This window comes from Alligator sinensis, unplaced genomic scaffold, assembly GCF_000455745.1.
Source record: "Alligator sinensis unplaced genomic scaffold, ASM45574v1 scaffold647_2, whole genome shotgun sequence".
Lineage (NCBI taxonomy): Eukaryota > Metazoa > Chordata > Crocodylia > Alligatoridae > Alligator > Alligator sinensis.
In genome coordinates, this window is record NW_005841832.1 from 5,871,726 (window position 1) to 5,891,653 (window position 19,928).

The 19,928-nt window shown below is 42.3% G+C and overlaps 1 protein-coding gene across 1 annotated transcript in view; it reads left to right on the forward strand.

The window, feature by feature from the left end:
- Positions 1–19,928, forward strand: part of PLPPR5 (phospholipid phosphatase related 5) — a 116,017-nt gene that overhangs the window by 81,660 nt on the left and 14,429 nt on the right. Inside the window, exons 2-3 of the mRNA XM_025193209.1 lie at positions 13,479–13,611; positions 15,959–16,209. Coding sequence (XP_025048994.1) covers positions 13,479–13,611; positions 15,959–16,209 — 384 coding nt within the window. The remainder of the gene's footprint in view (positions 1–13,478; positions 13,612–15,958; positions 16,210–19,928) is intronic.

Consider the following 19,928-nt stretch of genomic DNA (forward strand, 5'->3'; position numbering starts at 1 on the left):
AAAGGAAGCAGAGGGAGCTTGTTCTATTGGTTCCCCAGCTGGTCCCGGAGGGAGGGAGGGGTGGCAGGTGGGAGTGAATTGGAACCCTACCTTGTAGTGGGGTCTAAAAAAACCCCAGATCAAATTCCCTCTCATCCCTTTCGCCCCTCCCAGTCTCAAAACAGTTTGAGGCTAGGAGGCAGCACAAGCAGAAGTTACAAAAGAGACATCTTCATCTGTTCGGGGTCAGATTTTCATTCTATCGGCCATTTTTTTGGCAGTCTGCAGCTGTGCACTTGTGTTTGGTCACAGATATAGACCACTTTCTATGGCCATATCAGGTGAAAATCATTACTTCTTTCTGCATCCAAAGAGGCAGTATCCAACAGTGTGTGGTGTATGAAAACTCCTTGGTTGATATGGAAATGGCTGAAACATTAAAAGTACTACTTTGATGCTCCTAGCATGGTATTTTTCAATTCCTGCCTCAAAATTATATGTTGCTGGTACAGGTGCATGTTACTGGGACAAGAAACTTGTTCTGATTGTCATATTCCTGGAGGCCATTATAACAAAGCTAAATGGAAAAGGTTTTATTTCCATCTCATCAAAAATGTTAAGATTTTGAAAATGTTTTCTATCCAAAATCCTGTTCTCATCTGCCCACCCCTGTAACCTGTGTAGATTTAGTTGCAGCCTGTCCCTCTCCTCCAGCGTGCCCACTTCTCCCCACATCTTAGAGTCATCCATGAATTTGAACAAGGTGCTTTTCACCCCCTTGTCCAAGTTGCTGATGAAGATGTTGAACAGTGCAGGCCCGAGGACCGAGTCCTGGGGGACGCCACTGCCCACATCCCTCCAGGTCAAAAAAGACCCATCCACCACCACTCTCTGGGTGTGGCCCTCCAGCCAATTTGCAACCCATCTGACTGTAGGCATCGACACCAGTCACCTAATTTTTTAATGAGAATGGGGTGAGAGACAGTGTCAAAGACTTTCCTAAAGTCCAGAAAGACTATGTCCACCACGACAGCTGTGTTCAATGATTTTGTGACCTGGTTGTAGAATGCCACCAGGTTGGTCTGACAGGACCCGCCTCGAATGAATCCATGTTGGTTGCCCCCAAGCATGATCTCCCCTGCTGGTCCCTTGCAGATATGCTCCTGGATAACTTTCTCAAAGAGCTTCTCCAGGATCGATGTAAGACTAACGGGCCTCTAGTTTCCTGGGTCCTCCTTCCTCCCTTTTTTGAAAATGGGGACCACATTGGCCCTTTTCCAGTCATCAGGCACCTTGCCAGAGCAACATGAGTGCTTGCAAAGCTGTGCCAGGGGTCCCACAATGACCTCAGCTAATTCCTGCAGCACTTTGGGGTGAAGATCATCAGGACCTGCTGATTTGAACATGTCTAGTCCCACCAGAAGTTCCCTGACTAGGTCCTCACTGACCCTGGGCCTGGCAGCACCTCCCCTGGGTCCGTCGGGGATCCTGGTGGGGGAGGGGGCATGCCCTGGTCCCTGCTCAAAAAGATGGAGGTAGAGATATTGTTAAAGAGGTTAGCTTTGGTGTCTGGTGTGACCACCAGATTTCCTAGTGTATCCTGCAGAGGCCCTACATTACCCGGTACCTTCTTTTTACCCCTTATGTATTTAAAAAAGGACTTCTTGTTATCCTTGATCTGAGTTGCTAGTCCCAGTTCCATCTCTGCCTTAGCTTTCCAAACAGCCCCCCTACAGTCTTAAGCAATGGAGGTATAATCCTCCTTGGTGATGGTCCTTCCTTTCCATTGGGTGTCCTTTTTAGCTTTGAGATGTTCCTGGATGCTTTTGGTGAGCCATGGGGGCTTTTGAGCACTCCTGCCCCCTTTGATCCGCATTGGGATTGTCACCCTTTGGGCTTGGAGGATTGTCTCCTTAAGGAACGACTATTCTTCCTGGACTCCCAACTCCCCTCCCCTCCAGGACCTCAGTGCCTCCCCGACTAGTCTACTTCCCTCATTGAAATCCGCCCTCCTGAATTCTAGGGCTGTTGTCTTGCCGCAGGCCTTTGACACCCTGTGCTGGATGGTGAATTCCAGTAGGCGATGATTGCTATCGCCCAGGTGGTCGAGAACCCACAGTCCACTCGCCAGGTCATCGCCCTTGGCCAGGACCAGGTCCAACAAGGCATTTCCCTGTGAGACTGTGCATCTCCTGGGTTAGATGGAGGTCCTGTAACTCAGCTAGGAACTTACATGAGCGGTCAGACCTGGCTGACTACTCTTCCCAGCAGATGTCCAGATAGTTTAGGTCACCCATGTTGACCACGTCCCTTGACTTAACTGCCTCCGCGAGCTGACCTGAGAATTCCTGGTCCAGCTCTTCCCCCTGGTTGGGTGGCCTGTAGTAAACCCCTACCATTAAGTCCCTTTCCCCCCGGCCCCCTTGAATTCGGAACCCAGAGCACTTGAGCGTGCCCCTCCTCTGACCCAGTGCTGTTTGTTGAGTATGTGTATTGCTCTTTGACATAGAGTGCCACACCCCCACCTTTCCTCCCTGTTCTCTCTCTCCTGTACAGCATATAGCCCTTGATGTTTATCGCCCAGTCATGTGTTGGATCCCACCAAGTTTCAGTGAGCCCCACTATGTCTGGGTTTGTGTTAGCTAGCAGGAGGGCAAGTTCCTCCTGCTTGTTCCTCATACTATGAGCATTAGTGTAGAGGCATTTAAGGCCTCTTAGAGATGTTTGCACCGCCCCCCCCAGTCCCAGGACTATCTGGATCCCTGTCTCTTACCCGGGTATTTCTTGTGCTCATTTCCTGTCTTGGTTGGGCTGTACTTGTGGGTGGTTCTTGGTTCAGTGTTCCATGGCTCCCTCCGTCCTCATCTTCCCCTTCCCCCTATAAGCCTAGTTTAAAGCCCGCCGGAGAAGATTGGCTAACCTGAATGAGAACACATGCTTACCTTTGGGGGAGAGGTGAAGCCCATCCCACCTGAATATGTCTCTTGTCTTGAAGTATGGGTCATGGTCCAAAAAGCCAAAGCCCGTCTCAAGACGCCATTTCTGAAGCTGCAAATTGACCTCCCTGATGCAGGTCTCATGGCGTCGTCCACGTCCGCTCACTGGAAGGACAGATGAGAAAACCACCTGTGCCCCTGAATCCTTCAGCTTGCTCCCCAGAGCTTGGTAGTCCATCAGGCGATCAGGGCTGCTCCTGGCCGCATCATTAGTGCCCGCATGGATTAGGACCATGGGGTAGTAATTGGTGGGCCGAATAATGGCCGGGATCATCTCTGTCACATTCTGAATCCTTGCTCCGGGCAGACAGTAGACCTCACATGACATGGGATCCTGGTGACAGATGGGACCCTCTGTACTTCTCAGGATGGAGTCGCCTATGACGAGCACCTAGCGTCTCTTCTTCCAGGTCAACTTGCCTCCTTCAGCCTGTTCTGCACATGGAGTGGCCTCCTGTGGAGTGGAATGTTGCCAGGGCCTCATACCTGTTCCTCAGCTGGACGGGGGGAACTGGTACTGCACTGCCACGAGCAGCCCTGGCTCTGGAGGGAACCTTCTGCCATTCTGCTGTGGAGGGCACCTCCTGGGGTTCTTCTCCCTTTGGTGCTTGGCCCTGCAGGAAAAGGAAATACCTGTCAATTTCATCCTCTGCTTCTCTGATCCCACTCAGCCTGCTAACCTCCTTCTGGAGCTTTCTGCAAAGCGTTCTCAGTTACAGTGGGGAGCTGCGCTTCTGTTTGCACCCTTTGTGACAAAGCTATGCAAAAGACTAGGCTGTACCTTTTAAAACCAATAGCTGTGGATAAGAAGGTTGGTTGTACAGAGACGCCAGGTATCCTAGAAGGAGCACCAGAAAGACTGTATCAGTGTGGCAGAGTCTTTTCAAGGCTGCTGCCTGCACCTCTGCCTGACTGAGCATCAGCATCCCAAGACTGAATGTTACAAGACTTTTATATTCTTCCCTTATGTGATAATTCCCAAAATAAAATTCTCATAACCACATTAGAAATAATCTGTATTCACACAGCTGCATCTAAACACAGTCCTTCATACATCTAAACTCTGACCCTACATAGTGCATTTCCACAATCAGCAGTATATACTGCTGTACAGAGACTTCAGTGCTTGCGCCATGTAAACATTCCATAGGGAGTGAGAAGCTACTCTTAAATCAGTACAAATAGTCAAAATAAGAGCTTTTAGCTATAATATACTTTTAAATATTCTATTTCATGCTGTTGAAGTGAAATAAAACAATAAATGATTGAAAATGTGAAGACTGAGAACTGTGACAATATTTTATAAAATACTGTTTCATAGGATCCCCTTGAAGACCTCGGCCTATAAATGTCTAATTAATGTGCATGTTTCACTTCTTAAGTAGCAGTAAAATGTGTATAACATGGGCAACTTTTTACTTTTGTATATGCATTATGCATATAATTCCATAGATTTCATAGACGTTGGGGCTGGAAGGGACCTCATAAGATCATCGGGTCCAGCCCTCTGCCCAAGGGGCAGGAAGTCAGCTAGGGTCAAAGGATCCTAGCAAGATAAATGTTGAAATGTTTCTTGAAAGTGTCTAGAGTAGGTGCTTGCACCACCTCTGGAGAGAGTTTGTTCCAGGGTTTGGGGGCTTGGACAGTAAAGAAGTTTTTTCTTATGTCCAGCCTAAAATGGTTTTGCAGGAGTTTGTGACCATTAGACCTTGTCATCCCTGGGGTACTCTTCCTCAGATCCTGATGCACACCCCTTATGTACTCATAGGCTGCCACCAAGTCACCCCTGAGCCTAAGCTTCTCCAGGCTGAAGAGTCCCATAGCTCACAGCCTGTCTTCATAAGGCCTGTTCTCATGCCCCCTGATCATGCATGTGGCTCTCCTCTGGACTCTTTCAAGCTTCTCCACATCCTTCCTAAATTGTGGAGCCCAGAATTGGATGCAGTACCCCAACTGCTGCCTCACCAAGGCTGAGTACAGTGGGTTGATGATATCCTGGGTCTTGCTCAAGATGCATGAGTAGATGAAAGCCAGAGTTTTGTTCACTTTGCCAGGTGCAGTATCACATTGGTGGCTCATATTCATCTTGTGGTCAATCATAACCCCCAAGTCTCTTTTGGTCATGGTGCTAGCAAGTGTAGCATTGCCAAGCCTATAAATAGGATGCAGGTTTTTATTCCCAGGGTGGAGCACCTTGCATTTCTCTGTATTGAATGCCATCAGGTTTTCATCCACCCACCTTGCAAGCCTATTGAGGTCAGCCTGGATCACCAGGCTATCCTCAAGCGTGGAGACTCTTCCCCACAGTTTGGTGTCATCAGCGAAATTGGCCAGTCCGCTTTTGACTCCAGTGTCCAGATCGTTTATGAAGACATTAAAGAGTACAGGTCCAAGAGTGGAGCCTTGGGGGACACCACTAGTCACTGAGTGCCATTTTGATTTGGTTCCATCAACTACCACTCTCTGGGTCTGACCTTGGAGCCAGTTCCCCAGCCATCGGACTGTGGAGTAGTTGAGGCTGCAATTGCCCAATTTTTCTGTGAGGACATCATGGGACACCAGGACAAAGACTTTTTTGAAGTCCAAATATATGACATCAATCTCTTCCCTTTTGTCTAGGTGATACATCATCTGGTCATAGAAGGAAATGAGATTGATCAAGCAAAACCTACCCACAACAAACCCATGCTGGCTCTCTCTCAGAATGTTGCCTTCTGTTAGCCTGTCAAGAATGCTTTCTTTGATAATTTTTTGCAAAGTCTTTGCAGGGATCAAGGTCAAACTGATTGGCCCATAGTTTTCCAGGTCTTCTTTCCTCCCTGTCTTGAAGATGGGAACCACATTGGCCCTCTTCCAAGCTTTAGGTATTTATGAGTTCTTGAATATCCTCACCAGTGGCTGCACTATGATGTCTGCCAGTTCCTTTAGCACTTTTGGGTGCAACCTATCCGGACCAGCTGATTTTATAGGGGTCCAGTCTCTCAAGATGTTCCCACACAAGATCCATGCCATTGGTGGGCATATATTCATCTTCATCTTGGTCATCCAGCATCATGCTAGGCAAGGTGGTCCCTTTGGGCTGGTGAAAAACCGATGCAAAGTAATCATTAAGCAGATTGGCTTTATCCTGGGTGTCGATAGTCAGCTGCCCCAGCTGGTTTAGCAGGGGTCCAATGTTGCCCTTGTTTTTCTTTCAACTCCCCACATATCTGAAGAAGGAGATTTTATTGTCCTTGATTCAAGTAGCCAGATGGAGTTCAGTTGCAGCCTTGACTTTTCTAGTTTGCTCCCCGCAGGTGCGGGCCTATGCAGCATACTCCTCCTTAGTGGTGTCTCCAGTCCTCTATCCATTATACGCCTCTCTTTTTAGATGTAGGAGGTCCATAATGCAAGGCTATCCAATTTCTAAGTGGCCAGGGACAAAATGCCCCAGGGACGATGTGTCCCCAGGCCACTCCAGAGCAAGCCACAGTCCCCCAGCATAGACACTCCTTTCTCCTTTCCCTTCCCACCATTTCAGCCCCCGTCGCTTCACTACATGCCCCTAGGCTCACTCTTGGGTCCTCTGGCTGCACCAATCTGTACCACACTACCACCTGGAACAGGGGCGGGCAGTAAAAACTGCAGGAGGGAGGAGGAGCAAAGGAAGTAGCAGGGGAGTGCCAGCAGGGCAAGAACCTAGAAGCCACAACTTAACCTCTCATGGACCCATGCCTGTCCTGCAAGGTGCCCAGCTGGACAGCCCTGATATAATGTATCATAAAGGGAGATAAAGAGCATTAAATATCATCAAAGAAAGTAGTAACATTTATCTATCAATGTTCAACCTACATTTTTTACATTTTTACATGTAGTTATGCAGTATGTTTGTATTTCATCATGAGTCAAAGTCAGCAATGGGTACATCGAAGATTTTGTTTTTTGCTTTTTCTTCCATTTTCCTCCCAACTTTTGGTAATTTTTTTAACAATAGAAAATGTGCCTGTGAAGAAATTAACCAGAACATTTTCTGTCAGTTTAAACAAGCAAAAAAACAATGAGAACAAGGAATACAAAAAAAAGAGAGAGAGAGAAAGTGGCCTCAAGGGAAAGCTCTGCATAATGAACTTGAAATTGCTACTGTTAGTAATACTGTTACAGCTTTTCCTGCCAGGGCTGTCACCCCACTAGCCAATTTCAGTTTAAAGAAGATTGTAGAGCTAGTCTGCAAAATCACTAAGGACCACTGTTTATACTGCTAAATTTTGCATACACTATAGCTTGCTGTACTCTGTAGGATGTTGATGGGGACACGAAGGTGAATGCTGTCCAGAAATGCCACACAGTTTTGTTTTAAGCAGGAAAAACAATGGTTTCTTATCTTCCTAAAACAAAAATAAGGAAACAAATCCCCTGTAGCTATATTTTAAAACAGAATATAACCCACAGCCCTTCCTGAGGAAAAAGCTGATTGCAACTAATTGAGGCTTTGTAAGATAAGACTCAAACTATTGGAGTAATTTGTCCCACACACACATCTGACAGAGGGACATCTTTCCTATCTTCCTAATTTTTTTTTGGCCTGCTGTTTTTTTTCCCCCCAGAAAAATGATTTATTTTGTTTTAAAAGTAGGAGTTGTGAAGTTAACTATGGACAGAGTTTCTTGCATTCTGGTCTGTGGACCACTGGTTGATATGGGAAACTCTAATGGGTGTTCTATGAAGAACTGATCAACCGCATGGTGCTGTCTGTGTGCCTGGTCTTATTGAAGTCTATAGAAGAGCTCCACTGAATTCATGTTTTCAGTTAAGGGAAATAGAACAGATGGGAAAGAGAAATGAAATGAAGAACAGAAGTAGACAATATGGTCAACTTTTTTTTTTGTTTTAGAATGACAAAGCACTTGCATATAACAGTTCTCCAATATTTTCCACATGAGCAGTTGCTGTAGTTGCAACACAAGAACGAGAATTTTCATAGTGGATAAGAATGGCTGTGCATGAAAGTTTAGAATCCTATTACACAGTAGCTTCTGTTTAAAGGTTTGGTAGGTGATGACGGGAAAACCTGTTCCCAGGAGAAGTTTCCTCCTAACTTCAGGTAGAATTTGGTATGAGAGTTGACTTTACACCTTCTCGTGTGCGTGTGTGCGCTAATATACTAACAGAAAAAGCCCCACTAGACAGTTTTGTTATACAAATCCTTTAAAAAAATCCGTTAAGCATTAAGAGGGATGTTTATATCATTGTGAATGGGAAGAGAAGTGACTGGAATAAGCACAAATGAGAGAGGAGGAGGCGGTTCATAAAATAACTTACTCATTACCGTTGTATAAGCCCTATGTGAGGGTAATGCATTTATGCAGATATTACCTGTTGTAAACCACAGGGGAAACTAAAGATGGGAACATATTTATGGAGTGCACAGAAGGTTACAACTTTATCTAGTATATTGAAGACTCAGCAAGGTCAGGGTTTATCTTGCTTTAATTATTTAAAATTAGCCAGGTGCATTGCAACATTTCTATTGGGAAGGGGTGAGAATTAGTGACCCATGTTTAGAAAATGCAGTATAAATGATTTTTGATAAGGAGACAGGAAAATAAGATCTCTAAATCTGTGATTATATGATCATAAACTAAAGGCAGATAGGCAATGCAACCAAATTTGGGAGGACTTGGATCATTTGGGAGAGTGTATCAGCAGATGACTAATGCAAAAAATGTGAATAATTTCGAAAGAGGGAACCAGCGTAGGGAATATATGCTAAAAGCTACAGTCAGCCTGAATAATGAACAGAAACTGACTTCCATTATAGAATGCTACTGAACCTTTATGACCTATGTACAAAAGCTATGAAAACAAAAAGGTATTAAGTTATGTTATGTTATGTTATGTTATGTTATGTTAGTTGGAAGGAGTAATAGAAAACAAAGAGGTATTACTGTATTAGACTTCCATCCTCCTGCCTTGGAAAACTGTTTGCAGGATGGATCATCAAGTAGCAGGAAGGATATTATTGTCATGGAGATGGTTAAGAACAGGCCAAAGAACTTTTCTTATGGCATAATTTTACTGCCCTTTCTCTGATGGATGCTTCTTTTCTTGAATATGTATAATACTTCCATAAAGAGATGGGAAATGCTCTTTACATTATGAAAAAAAAATATTTATCATCTGCAGTCTCACTTGGATACTTTATACACCTCACCTCCTCCATTATCATAATATCAGAATCTTCTTCATAATAGTTCATTGTAACAGTGCTTAGAACTGAGTCACAAATGGGCTAAGTGACTCATCTAAGGTCATATTAGAAGATTCTGGCGGATCAGGGACTCGGACACAGGTCAGCCAATCCTGAGTCTCTGCCCTGAATCACTGCTATATCCTTCACCTCTTGCTAACTCTACTAAAGCAAGCCAGGTAAACAGCATTTCCACCTAAAGTTCTATTTATTTTCATTATTTTCTTTAATACCGGGGAAGTTAGAAAAACAACTAATTCATTTTCTCCAAACAAGAAATCTTCTGCAATTAATATTGCATACCATGTCCCATAATTGAAAAAAAATCACTTGTGTGATTTCTCACATGATATAATTTCTGTTTTCTCACATGATATAATTCCATCATAACAATTCCAAATTGGGGATTCATTCTTTCATACACAATCCATGCTCAGCCTAGAATTCTTATATGTGCTCTTATGTTCTTCTATAGAAAAGTAGCTAAAGCAAAACTACATGCTAGACCAAACAAATTACAGTAATGATTTTCTCTGGCTTCTTCCTCATTGTTCGTTGCTAACAGTATGCTTATATCCATAAAAGTATATGAATGTTGTCATATCCCATGGGCAACTGGATACTTATTTTATAATATCTTCCATATCTGTCTTTTTTTTTTCATTTTGAGCTTTGAACAATATCCAGGGAAATAATTTTGTCCTGAGATTTATTGAAAAAGAGTGAACAAATAATGGTACTTAATTGAGAACTTTTGGGAACTGTTCTTGCCTCCCACCTACTTGCATCTTCCTCATAAAATACAAGCTGGGCACAGTGGCAACCCCTGCGCTAGACATAATGCAGGAATTTCTACCTGTTTAGTGCACACTGGAGAGAGAAATCACAGCCAAGGAAACAGGAGTGGGGTTTTTGGGGTCATGGAAAGGAGATTGTGGGTTATTTCTTGTCTTCGCTTTCCCCGCAAAGCTAGTGAATGACAGAGATGGTGGAGACAAGTGTCATGCGCTACCCTAAAGGGATAGAGTAGGGAACAAAATCTGGCCTCAGCTCTGCTGTGAAAATCTGAGCTGTGCCCATGCAGAACAAAGGGGGAGGGCAAGACAGCTTATCTGAGCTGTCAGCACAGATTCATCACCAAACTAGAGAAGAAATCCATCAAAATGCAAGCCATATAAGAGTAAAAATGACTGCTGTTCTGCATGGTGGCCTCATTGTAGATTATTTTTAAGGGTGAAGAGCAGGAGGAGCTGGCACATCAAAAGTTCTGCTTCCAGTAGAGTTCTGCAACCACCTAACCCATGAACCTGCATATCAAGTGTCAGAATAATTTATTTCATTTTAGAGGCAGAATTTTATAGTGTGTTTTGTAAGTAGCATTTTTCTTTGAATGGTATCAACAGATATAGACGGTCTCCAGGAGAGCTGTTGCTCCTGCAAATCAGGCCTCAGATACAGACAATGAATATGAACCCTCATGTGATGGTCACAGTCTGACATGGAAATATAGGATAATTTAGAAGGACTAGACCTCTCATTCAGAAGCTCCCTCTAAATTAAAGTGGAACCCATTTTATGCCTGCCCTAGGTAGGTATACAGAGACTGCCAACTTCTGGGCAATTTGAAGCTTGTAAGCATGTTTTCTTGCCTGTACTTTAGCAAAGAGTATGTCATGGCATACCCATAGGTCAATAAGTAAGTCGTACTGTGGGCTGATTTTTGTTTTGCTCTGGTGTAACTACTCTGCGTTCCAGTGCATTGGTAATGCAGCAGCTAGTACAGAATCTGGTCCACGCTGTTCAACCTGCCAATATTAAATCCTAGATTTCTGTTCTCCATGGAGGCAGGAAATTGGTGAAGCACATAAGAGACCTTAAGAGGTTTAGCCTTCACCTGATGAATTGTACTTTAAAGTTTGTTCTGTTTGTTCTGTTTGTCTGTCTTTTTATAAGAGCTATAGGTGCCAAGCTGGCATTAAGGGAATGGATGACATGGGTGACTGCTTGCACTCACAGCGGTGCTCTTTCCACTACCTGAGGCAGGAGTGGTGTCCAGCCCGCACCCCCCACTTCCAGCCACTTCGCAGGAGGAGCTGGGCTGGGAAGTGTGGGCGGCAGCGCCATGCTGCTCCGCCTTCCTGCTGGACAGCATCCCGCACTCCTGCCTGCCTGCAGCATCACTGCTGACTTGGGGGAGACACTAGGGGGTGGGGGTGCCAAAATACTAGTTCACTCTGGGCACCATTTCCCCTATGGCTGGCACAGTGCAGGTGTCATTTATGTTAAGCTTTTCCTTTTTACTTTTGTTATTCTGATGAACTGCAATTCAAGGTCGAGTTAAGCTGTTTTATCAGTTTGCGAATTGATTCCAGAGGCAGGAAATCTGGGTCACATTGAAATAGAGAGGGCAGAAGTTTGTTAACTGAATACAAGATTTTTGTCAGTTTAGACTGACTTTTGATTCTGCAATAACAAACTCGGGGTTCAGTGTATTTGATCAAATTCTGTCCTCTTTTGCATTCATGGAACTTCATGGAGGGTGGTTGGTTGTTGTTCTGGGCTACATTCATTCATAGAAATCCTGTACTTCCTTATGTGGGTATGTAGTCACAGCCTAGTCCATCTCTGCAGAGTGTGCAGAGATGTGTGCCCAGCCCCCCCGATTATGCAGTGTTAGCAATACAAGCTCTCTGCTCTTTATGGGCTCAGCATGCAAATGTCTGTTTAGCCATCTCTGGGTACGTACCAAGAGAACAAACCTGAGAGAATTATCGTAGATAATTTGAATGTGGGTAGGTAGCCTATGTTAGTAGCTTTGCATCTGACTTTCTTTATACTCTTGTAAGATATTTTTGTGAATATATAGTTCATAAAATGGTTCAGGCCAATTTCTGATTTAAAGAAAGATTTCTGAAGTTTAAAAAATAAGTGATAATACAGCAGTGTTAATGTTACATTTTGTAAGGAGAGTGATAGAGACTTCTGCTGTTTATCCATAGTTCACATTATACTGTATAAATATGTGTAAGCTTTATAATCCCCCTTATAGGTGAGAACAGAGATCACAGAGTCAGCATTAGACCAGAGCATAGAGCATTGGTATCCAGCATCTCACCTGTGTTCAAGTCTCTTGTTTTTTGTTTGCTATAAAACGTCAGTATTACACAAAACTTAGAGGGTACATATATTTCTAGGGTTTGTTCTTGCTGATTCAAGAATAGGCATCCTATACGATTCTAAGAATAGGCAAAGCAAGGACAATTTCTAGGAGTAATTTTAAATTTCAAGGCTGTTTTTCAGAATGTTTCATCCCTCACTAACAGAGCTGCAAAGTATAAACAACCAATGTATAAATAAAATTGAAATATACTATATTTTTCTTGCATACAACATGCCCTGGAATCAACATTTTAAAATCAACATATACATGTTGATTTTAAAATGCAGAATGGAAAAAAAATCTTTCCGTATACTGAGTAGCAACAGCAAGGGAGCCAAACCAACTCATTGTTTTACTGCTTCCAGATCGCCGCAGATTTTACTTTTGGTTTTACCTGGAAGGGGTAGAACCTTCTCTTAGCATATTTCTTGCACAGAAACGCATTGGTTTTTGAGAAACGGTATAGATTGAATGTGAGAAAATATGGAATATCCACATCTGTGTAGCGAATGTGAAGCAGAGCTCATTTAATGTTAAAACATCATCAAAGGCATTTTGTTTGAGCTTGATGAACAAAGCTAATAATAAACGTGACAAACTCAGCAAAATCTGGAATCAAATTGTTAAATACTTTCTGTGGTTAAACAATCCTTGATGCAAAGAGAAGCTTTATAGTGATTGTTTTCATTGGACTAATGAGGTAGTGCCTAGTCGTGTGAGATGCTGATTGCTTTTTGAACTCAAATGAGAGTTGAGTGTTCTGCAGAATCAGATTCTTACTCCTCATGGTTTTCTGCACATTTTGGGCATTATGTAATCCATTGTTCTTGAACTAACCACAGTTTTACTTTTTCCCTGTAAAAACTGGGCTGTGCTAGTAGGTGCCAAATTTTGGTTCAAAAGTTACTCCCTTTTATGCAAATTAAGACAAACAAGCCATATGGTATATTTCCCTCACTACCAGATTAACTATGCAGGAACTTGGTTCACTAGTGTAACTTGGTTACATTTGTTTTGTGTGTTTAGGGCAAGGTGATCATTGCTATGTCATTATTGTTTTATGCTTGCTGAAATCTGATGCATCACTTCTCTCCCCTTTTTTTCCTCTCCTCATAAGATAATCATTGGAGAAACTGCAGTGTTTTGTCTACAGTTAGCAACAAAAGATTTTGAAAACCAAGAAAAAACAATATTAACTGGAGACTGTTGTTATATAAATCCACTGGTGCGCAGAACCTTCAGATTCCTTGGTATGAGCAAAGTTAATTCTTTCATGTGTCATTAAATGTTAGTGGTCAATATCTTGTAAAATATGAAATGTGGAAAATATTTAAACACCATAAAATACTCCATATATAATCCTGACATAGATGCAATGAGTCTTTTTCCCATGTTCGGACTCTGCCGTAGCCAGCTACCTTCCCATCTATTTAGGCAGCCAGTGAATCCATGGGGCTTTTAGGTAAAGAACTGGTTGGCAGCAGTAGCAGCTCCAAAGAAAGGAAGAAATTGGTGCAGGGCAAGTGAGGGCAGATACATATCCAGCGGCATAGACTGCCTGAACAGGCCCAGTAGAGGCAGGGAGCAAAGAATCACCACCCTACAGCCCCAAGGAATTTTTCACTTGGCCACTCACAGCAAAGCAGATTAGCATGCGGTCTGCTAGAGGTCAGTGGAATTTATGATTAAATACAGGTTTTAGGTGCTTTGTGACCCTGGAGCCTTTATCTCTCTAATAATAGAAGGTTCTACATGGGGTGAAATTCTGGTTTTTCTGATGTCGATAGCAAACTCTCCTTGACTTCAGTAAAGGCTAGGATTTCACTCCTATGGTGAGATATAATTTTTCACTGGAGAAATATTATCATTAAAATTACTGATCCATTAATTAGTTCCCAAATGTCTCTGGAAAACTGTAGCAATGGAGGGATGCCCAGTCTGCGCCCTCCTGCTCAGGGCTGTCTTGGGCAGGGGGCTGGACTCAATGATCTTCTGAGGTCCCTTCCAGCCCTAATGTCTATGTCTATGAAATGACAGAAGGAATTGAGCCTCAGGCAGGCGCAACCTCTCCCTGCCTACCGCAGTGTGTGCATGTAGTGGGAGGAATGGCACAGCTGTGCCATTCTTCACAGTTTGAACACTTCTGAAGCATTGCTGCCTTCCTCCAGAGACTAATTCCAGCTGGTTAGTGACTTTAGACTGACAGTAATACCAGATGCTAAAAATTAAGGACAGGATTGTTCCTGACATGGATATTTGGGGGTAGGGAGAGGTGATGCTATCCCAAGTTGGGCCTGCATAATCAGCGCCTGCACTTCCTGTCCCCCAGCTCACTTGTTGGCCCCTTGAGGCAAAAAAAAAAAAATTGGAAGGGGGAAAGGTATAAAAAGTTCACCCCTCCGCTATGGTGGGCTTCACTGTAAACTGTTCACCCCTCCGCTATGGTGGGCTTCACTGTACATTTGGGACAATGAAAGGGGCCAGAGGCAGTCAATTTCCCATTATTTTAGAACAGCGTCAGAAAGGGTCACATATACAGTCCAGTTTTAATAATTTCTAGCAATGCAAATTTAATTAACATGACCATGAAACCAGAGTTCCAGTCTTAGAAATAAGGTGAGGCCACCTCAGGGTTCATTCTAAGCTTTTCTGAGTTATCTAAGAGAAAAGCTGGTCTTTCAAACTGAGATGCTTCTACAGTCTTCATATCTGTAGTGCTGTAAAGTCATTGCTCATTTATCTTCTGAGCACCTAGTGAAGTAGGGAAATGCTGTCCTTTCTATTTATCCATAGAGAGACTTAAATGACTTGCCCACAGTTACACAGGAAACATGGACTAAGCCAGGAACTGAACCCGCTTCTGCCAAATCTGAAGTCAGCATCTTAATCACTATCCTTCCCCTGTAGCACCAGCTTCCTTCTCCCTCAGGCCTTAGGAATGTGTATGAAACAATACTACATCTGCTTTTCCTTTGCATGATCAGATAAGTGTAATTCCATACTAATAAAGCAAAAAGTACACGAGGTCCACTATCTTTGATATGTGTTTAATAATAAACCCTGGAATGTAAATTGCTCCTCAGATATATAGCTCTTTACCTCACTATTTTGATATTTTGGGAATCGTGCCATGCATAGAAGTGTATCTGATGGTAGACAGATGAAGACAGCTTGTAACGGATATATTAAATAATACATCACTTCATCTTGCTTATGCAGTCAAGGTGAAGAAAAGAGGTTCTTGTCCAATATATGGATGGTTCCTAACATGGTTTCAAACTAATTATATTTATTGGGACCAGTCTTTCACAATCTTTGAGCTGGTGTGTTTGGTGAAACACTGACAGAGCCTCTTTGCTGACACTTGCATTTAGAGTACAGGGGGACTACAGCTGAACCTGGCCTTCCTAAATTTTTTCTGAAGAATGGCTAGCTACCCTAATAGTTTGAAAGGCAAAAGGTCTAGGACACACAGTGGAGTAGACTGTTCACAAAATAGAAGAGCATACAAATCTCCTGTAAAAGGGGGACTGTTTGAACTTCATCAAGATGATGCGAATCAAAACAGCAGGAACCTAACTCTGTTTTCCTCTTTAGGCATTTATGCATTTGGACTGTTTGCAACAGATATCTTCGTAAATGCTGGACAAGTAGTAACAGGGAATCTTGCCCCACATTTTCTTGCACTTTGTAAGCCCAACTATACAGCACTTGGATGTAAACAGTACACACAATTCGTCAGTGGTGCACATGCCTGTACTGGAAACCCAGATCTTATAATGAAAGCCAGAAAAACATTTCCATCCAAAGAAGCAGCTCTAAGTGTATATGCAGCAATGTATCTGGCCGTAAGTACATACTACTATTTAATTTCATTATAATTTGAACAGTGATTTGTAAATTAGTAACCTGAAATGTTTTTTGTTTGTTTGCAACTCAAGATAATCATTAAAAATAGGTTACACAGCTGAGATTTTTCCTTCCTCTGAAACTAATGTGTGAGAGATTTTATGAAGTTGGTTTGTAGCCTTTGAGAATTTGTGTCATTAGGTCAAATTCTGCCACCGGTTATGTGGATGCAACTCCCATAGTCTTTTAGGATTATGAGAGAGAAACTGAGGTAGGAATAGTTTCCAAGAAGGAAGATATATTTCCAGTTTAATTGTGGTGGTGGTTTTGTTTTTTTTTAAAGGCATTTATGTTGACGGTGGAACAATGAACTAGGCCAGTGTTCAATGAGAACCACACTGAGCCAAAATTGTCTCTTGTGCTGGTGGTAAATCCTGAGTAACTCCACTCCACTGAGTTACCCATCTCAGCATAGTTGCCTAATCCAGTGGTGTCTGATCTGCTCATTCCAAAAGGCCGGACTTACTATCGTGGAAAGATAAAGGTGCCCATCTGCCGTGTTTGGGAGCAGATTGCCTGTCATGTCCCATAATCAGGTGATGCAGAGGAGCAAAAAACTTTCCTGTAAGCTCTAAGTTTGGCATTTCCTCTGTGTGGAGGAGCCCCTAGCAGGCATAGATTTAGTACCATCAAGTGCTGTGTTTCCTTCCCCTTGCCTCTGGGGAAGGAGCTCTTGTGGCTCATGAAAATAGGGAGCAGCTGAAGGATGATGTGTCCTGGTCATCCCATTCTACCTAGTGTCCTCTTGAGAAATCTTGTCATTTGGTGCAAAAAAAGGGGATCCCCAGGCTGTCTGACCTCTACATGGAATGAAGCAGAGTACTGAATCACTAACTATTTTCTGTTTTTCATCTTCTCTTAATCTGTCTTCTGGGATTGCCTTCAGGAAAAGGAAACACCTTTTGCTAGGAGTGTCTAGGTTCAGGCAAAACCCTGAGCGGTCTTATCCTGCTCTCCAAGCTTCCACAGATGAGCAGGAAAACTGGAATGGAACAATTCCTTCTCCGTCTTCTGTGATGTAGCTGGTGGCAGGAGCAACTGGACTAGGGAGGGGACAGAAGCTATTCACCACAGTTCTGGCACCAGAGCTATTCCACAGAAGACGGAGGAAATGATGGAGGGAAGTAGTAACTGGGGTGATTCAAATACCTCAGCCTTAATTCAGAGTGTGTGTTCTTTGTTTTCATAAATACATTTTTATTTTATTGTTACTACAGTTGTCCTTATGGGCCACAGGTTAGAGCCCCTGATTAAATCTATTTTATACTATGTTCAACGTAATGATGTATGAGCACCTGGGCAAGAGGGAATAGGATTTTCTGCAATGTTTTGTATCCGAAGTACAAAGTAAATGTGTATCTTTTTGTGGCCATTAAGAGCTTTAACAAATAATTTCATGGTTGGTTAAATTATTGCCTTCTGACTAGACAATTTTTGAATTGGACATTTATATTTTACAAGCTAATTTGATTTGAGGAATTCTTTAGTTATCTGACACAACTAATATTTCTCAGTAACATTCTCAGCATAAAACATCTTTATGTTCATCAGCTTTTGGGCACTGATGTTCAAGGAGGGACCCACTCTTTGCTTCCATAAGTTATGTTTTAGTGCCTTGCTATTTCTAGCACTAAACACAGCATTTCCACACAATTCCTTGTGATTATAGTGTAATCTAGAAACTGTGAGCAACATCAAGGCAAGGGAGTGTTATTTGCAATCAAGTGGTGACGTGAGCAGTGAAATGCTAAACTATAGGAAGAACAACACTTAAGATTATTGTTGTCTCTTGCTGGGGGGATATATATGAAGCATTTGTTTTCTGATTAATTGAAATTCGCCTCTAAATTTGGCTCAGGCTATTACAAAAAGAATTTTACACTTTAATTGTACTTATTTTTCTTCTCTATCTATAAAACTGTGTTTCCACTATGTCCATGACCCACTTCAACCAGAGAAAAAAGAGCCAGCTATTCAAAGCACTGTAAAACAAGAGGAAAAATTAATATTAATAATTGTTTTTAAACCTACAAACATTCTAAATGATATCTTTCATCAACATAATTTGATTGTTAGGATTTAGATTCAATTCCCAGCTTACCAGTTCTATAAATTTTCATACTGGAGTTTCTGCCCCTGGTCCAGAACTGAATAATTTAGTAATTCAAGTTCTGGTCCTCAGACCTGTGTGAGGTTGTTTTTTGTTTTTTGCTTTTTTTTTAAAGATCCTTTCTCTGTCTGTCCCTCTCCTCCCTCCCCCACACCAGGACTGTAAGGAGAACTGCTTGCCAAGACTGAAGGTATTTGAAGTAATTTTGATACAGGCTATTGAACAGTATGGAGATCAGTCAGAGAGCAAACTAAATGTGATTTAGTTCATGGATTGAGATTTATCTCATAGTTTGCAGTCGTTCCATGTTATCATGACTACTTTGCCTGGTATATGCCAGTATAATTGTTATACTAAAATACTATGAAATGCTGCTATGACTTCTTAATGATCCTTTTATAGACTGTATGATATAAAGTGAATTATTGCCATGTAATTCACTGTAAGTTCTGACTGCACTATATATCAGAAGATCTATAAGCAGAAAATTGTCCTTTTTACATTTTAAGCTCCTGTTTCTTACTTCCATCATTTATTTTCAAAAATCTTTCAATATACATTGTTAAATCTAGAAATTCATTTTTGTAGGAAGTGTAGTGCATTTATTTTATTTGGGGGCATTGGCTTATGCTGTTGCTGATGTTTTTCAGTATCCATTCTTTGTCAGCTGATCTCCCTCAGGGTTATTCATTGGGGCTGAAACTTTAAGTTGTGGCTGGGTCTTTGTATACGCCCAGCACAGGCTACTGATGCACATAGCTGGCTGAGTACATTACCCAGCTAGCCAGATGCAAGCATTTGTCTCTTGTACAAAAACATGGCTTTTTTGTTATTGCTATTGTTTGGAGGTTGTTGCTGAATCCCAGTTTTCACTTCCTGCATTTTAACCATCTGGGTGCTAACCAACGTGCTGATTCAGAGACTTGACCCTAACACTGTATACACTAAACAAAGCAGGATCTGTATGGTTTTACATATCAGCTTATGTAAATCTAACATCTATCTTCTCTCTCAGTCTCCTGTATCTTCTTCTCTCTTAAGTATAGCATAGGACCTATCATATAGTATGGAACATACTGTCTTCTTTTTTATTTTTTTTTGGCTCATTTGCAGTTTCTCCCTTTCTCTCTGTAGCGTGTGTGGGTGGCTGCTATGGCAACTGCTGAAAATGCAGTCCTTTTGAAGCAATTTTATTTCTAATGTTTGAACCTCTCCATACTATTTTCTTCCATTGCTTTACCTGAGACTTCTCAAGGAAGCCTTTAGCAACTGAAATTGTTCCAGTGTAGCAGTGTGGTCAGGTGATTTGTAACCCACCTGCCCCATTCTTTTTCACAGACAGAATAATTAACTACTTGCTTGCTTAATAAGGTTAAAATTTAATCACATAGATGCATGCAAATCACACTCATGCTTTCTACCCAGGCTTGTCTGCTTTGGGGTTCCTCTTCAAAGATCCTTTTTCACCAGAGTCACTACTGAGCTCCCTTATGCCATTGACTCATTATCACAAGTGGATATCAGTCAGTCATTAATCCTTAACTCTTT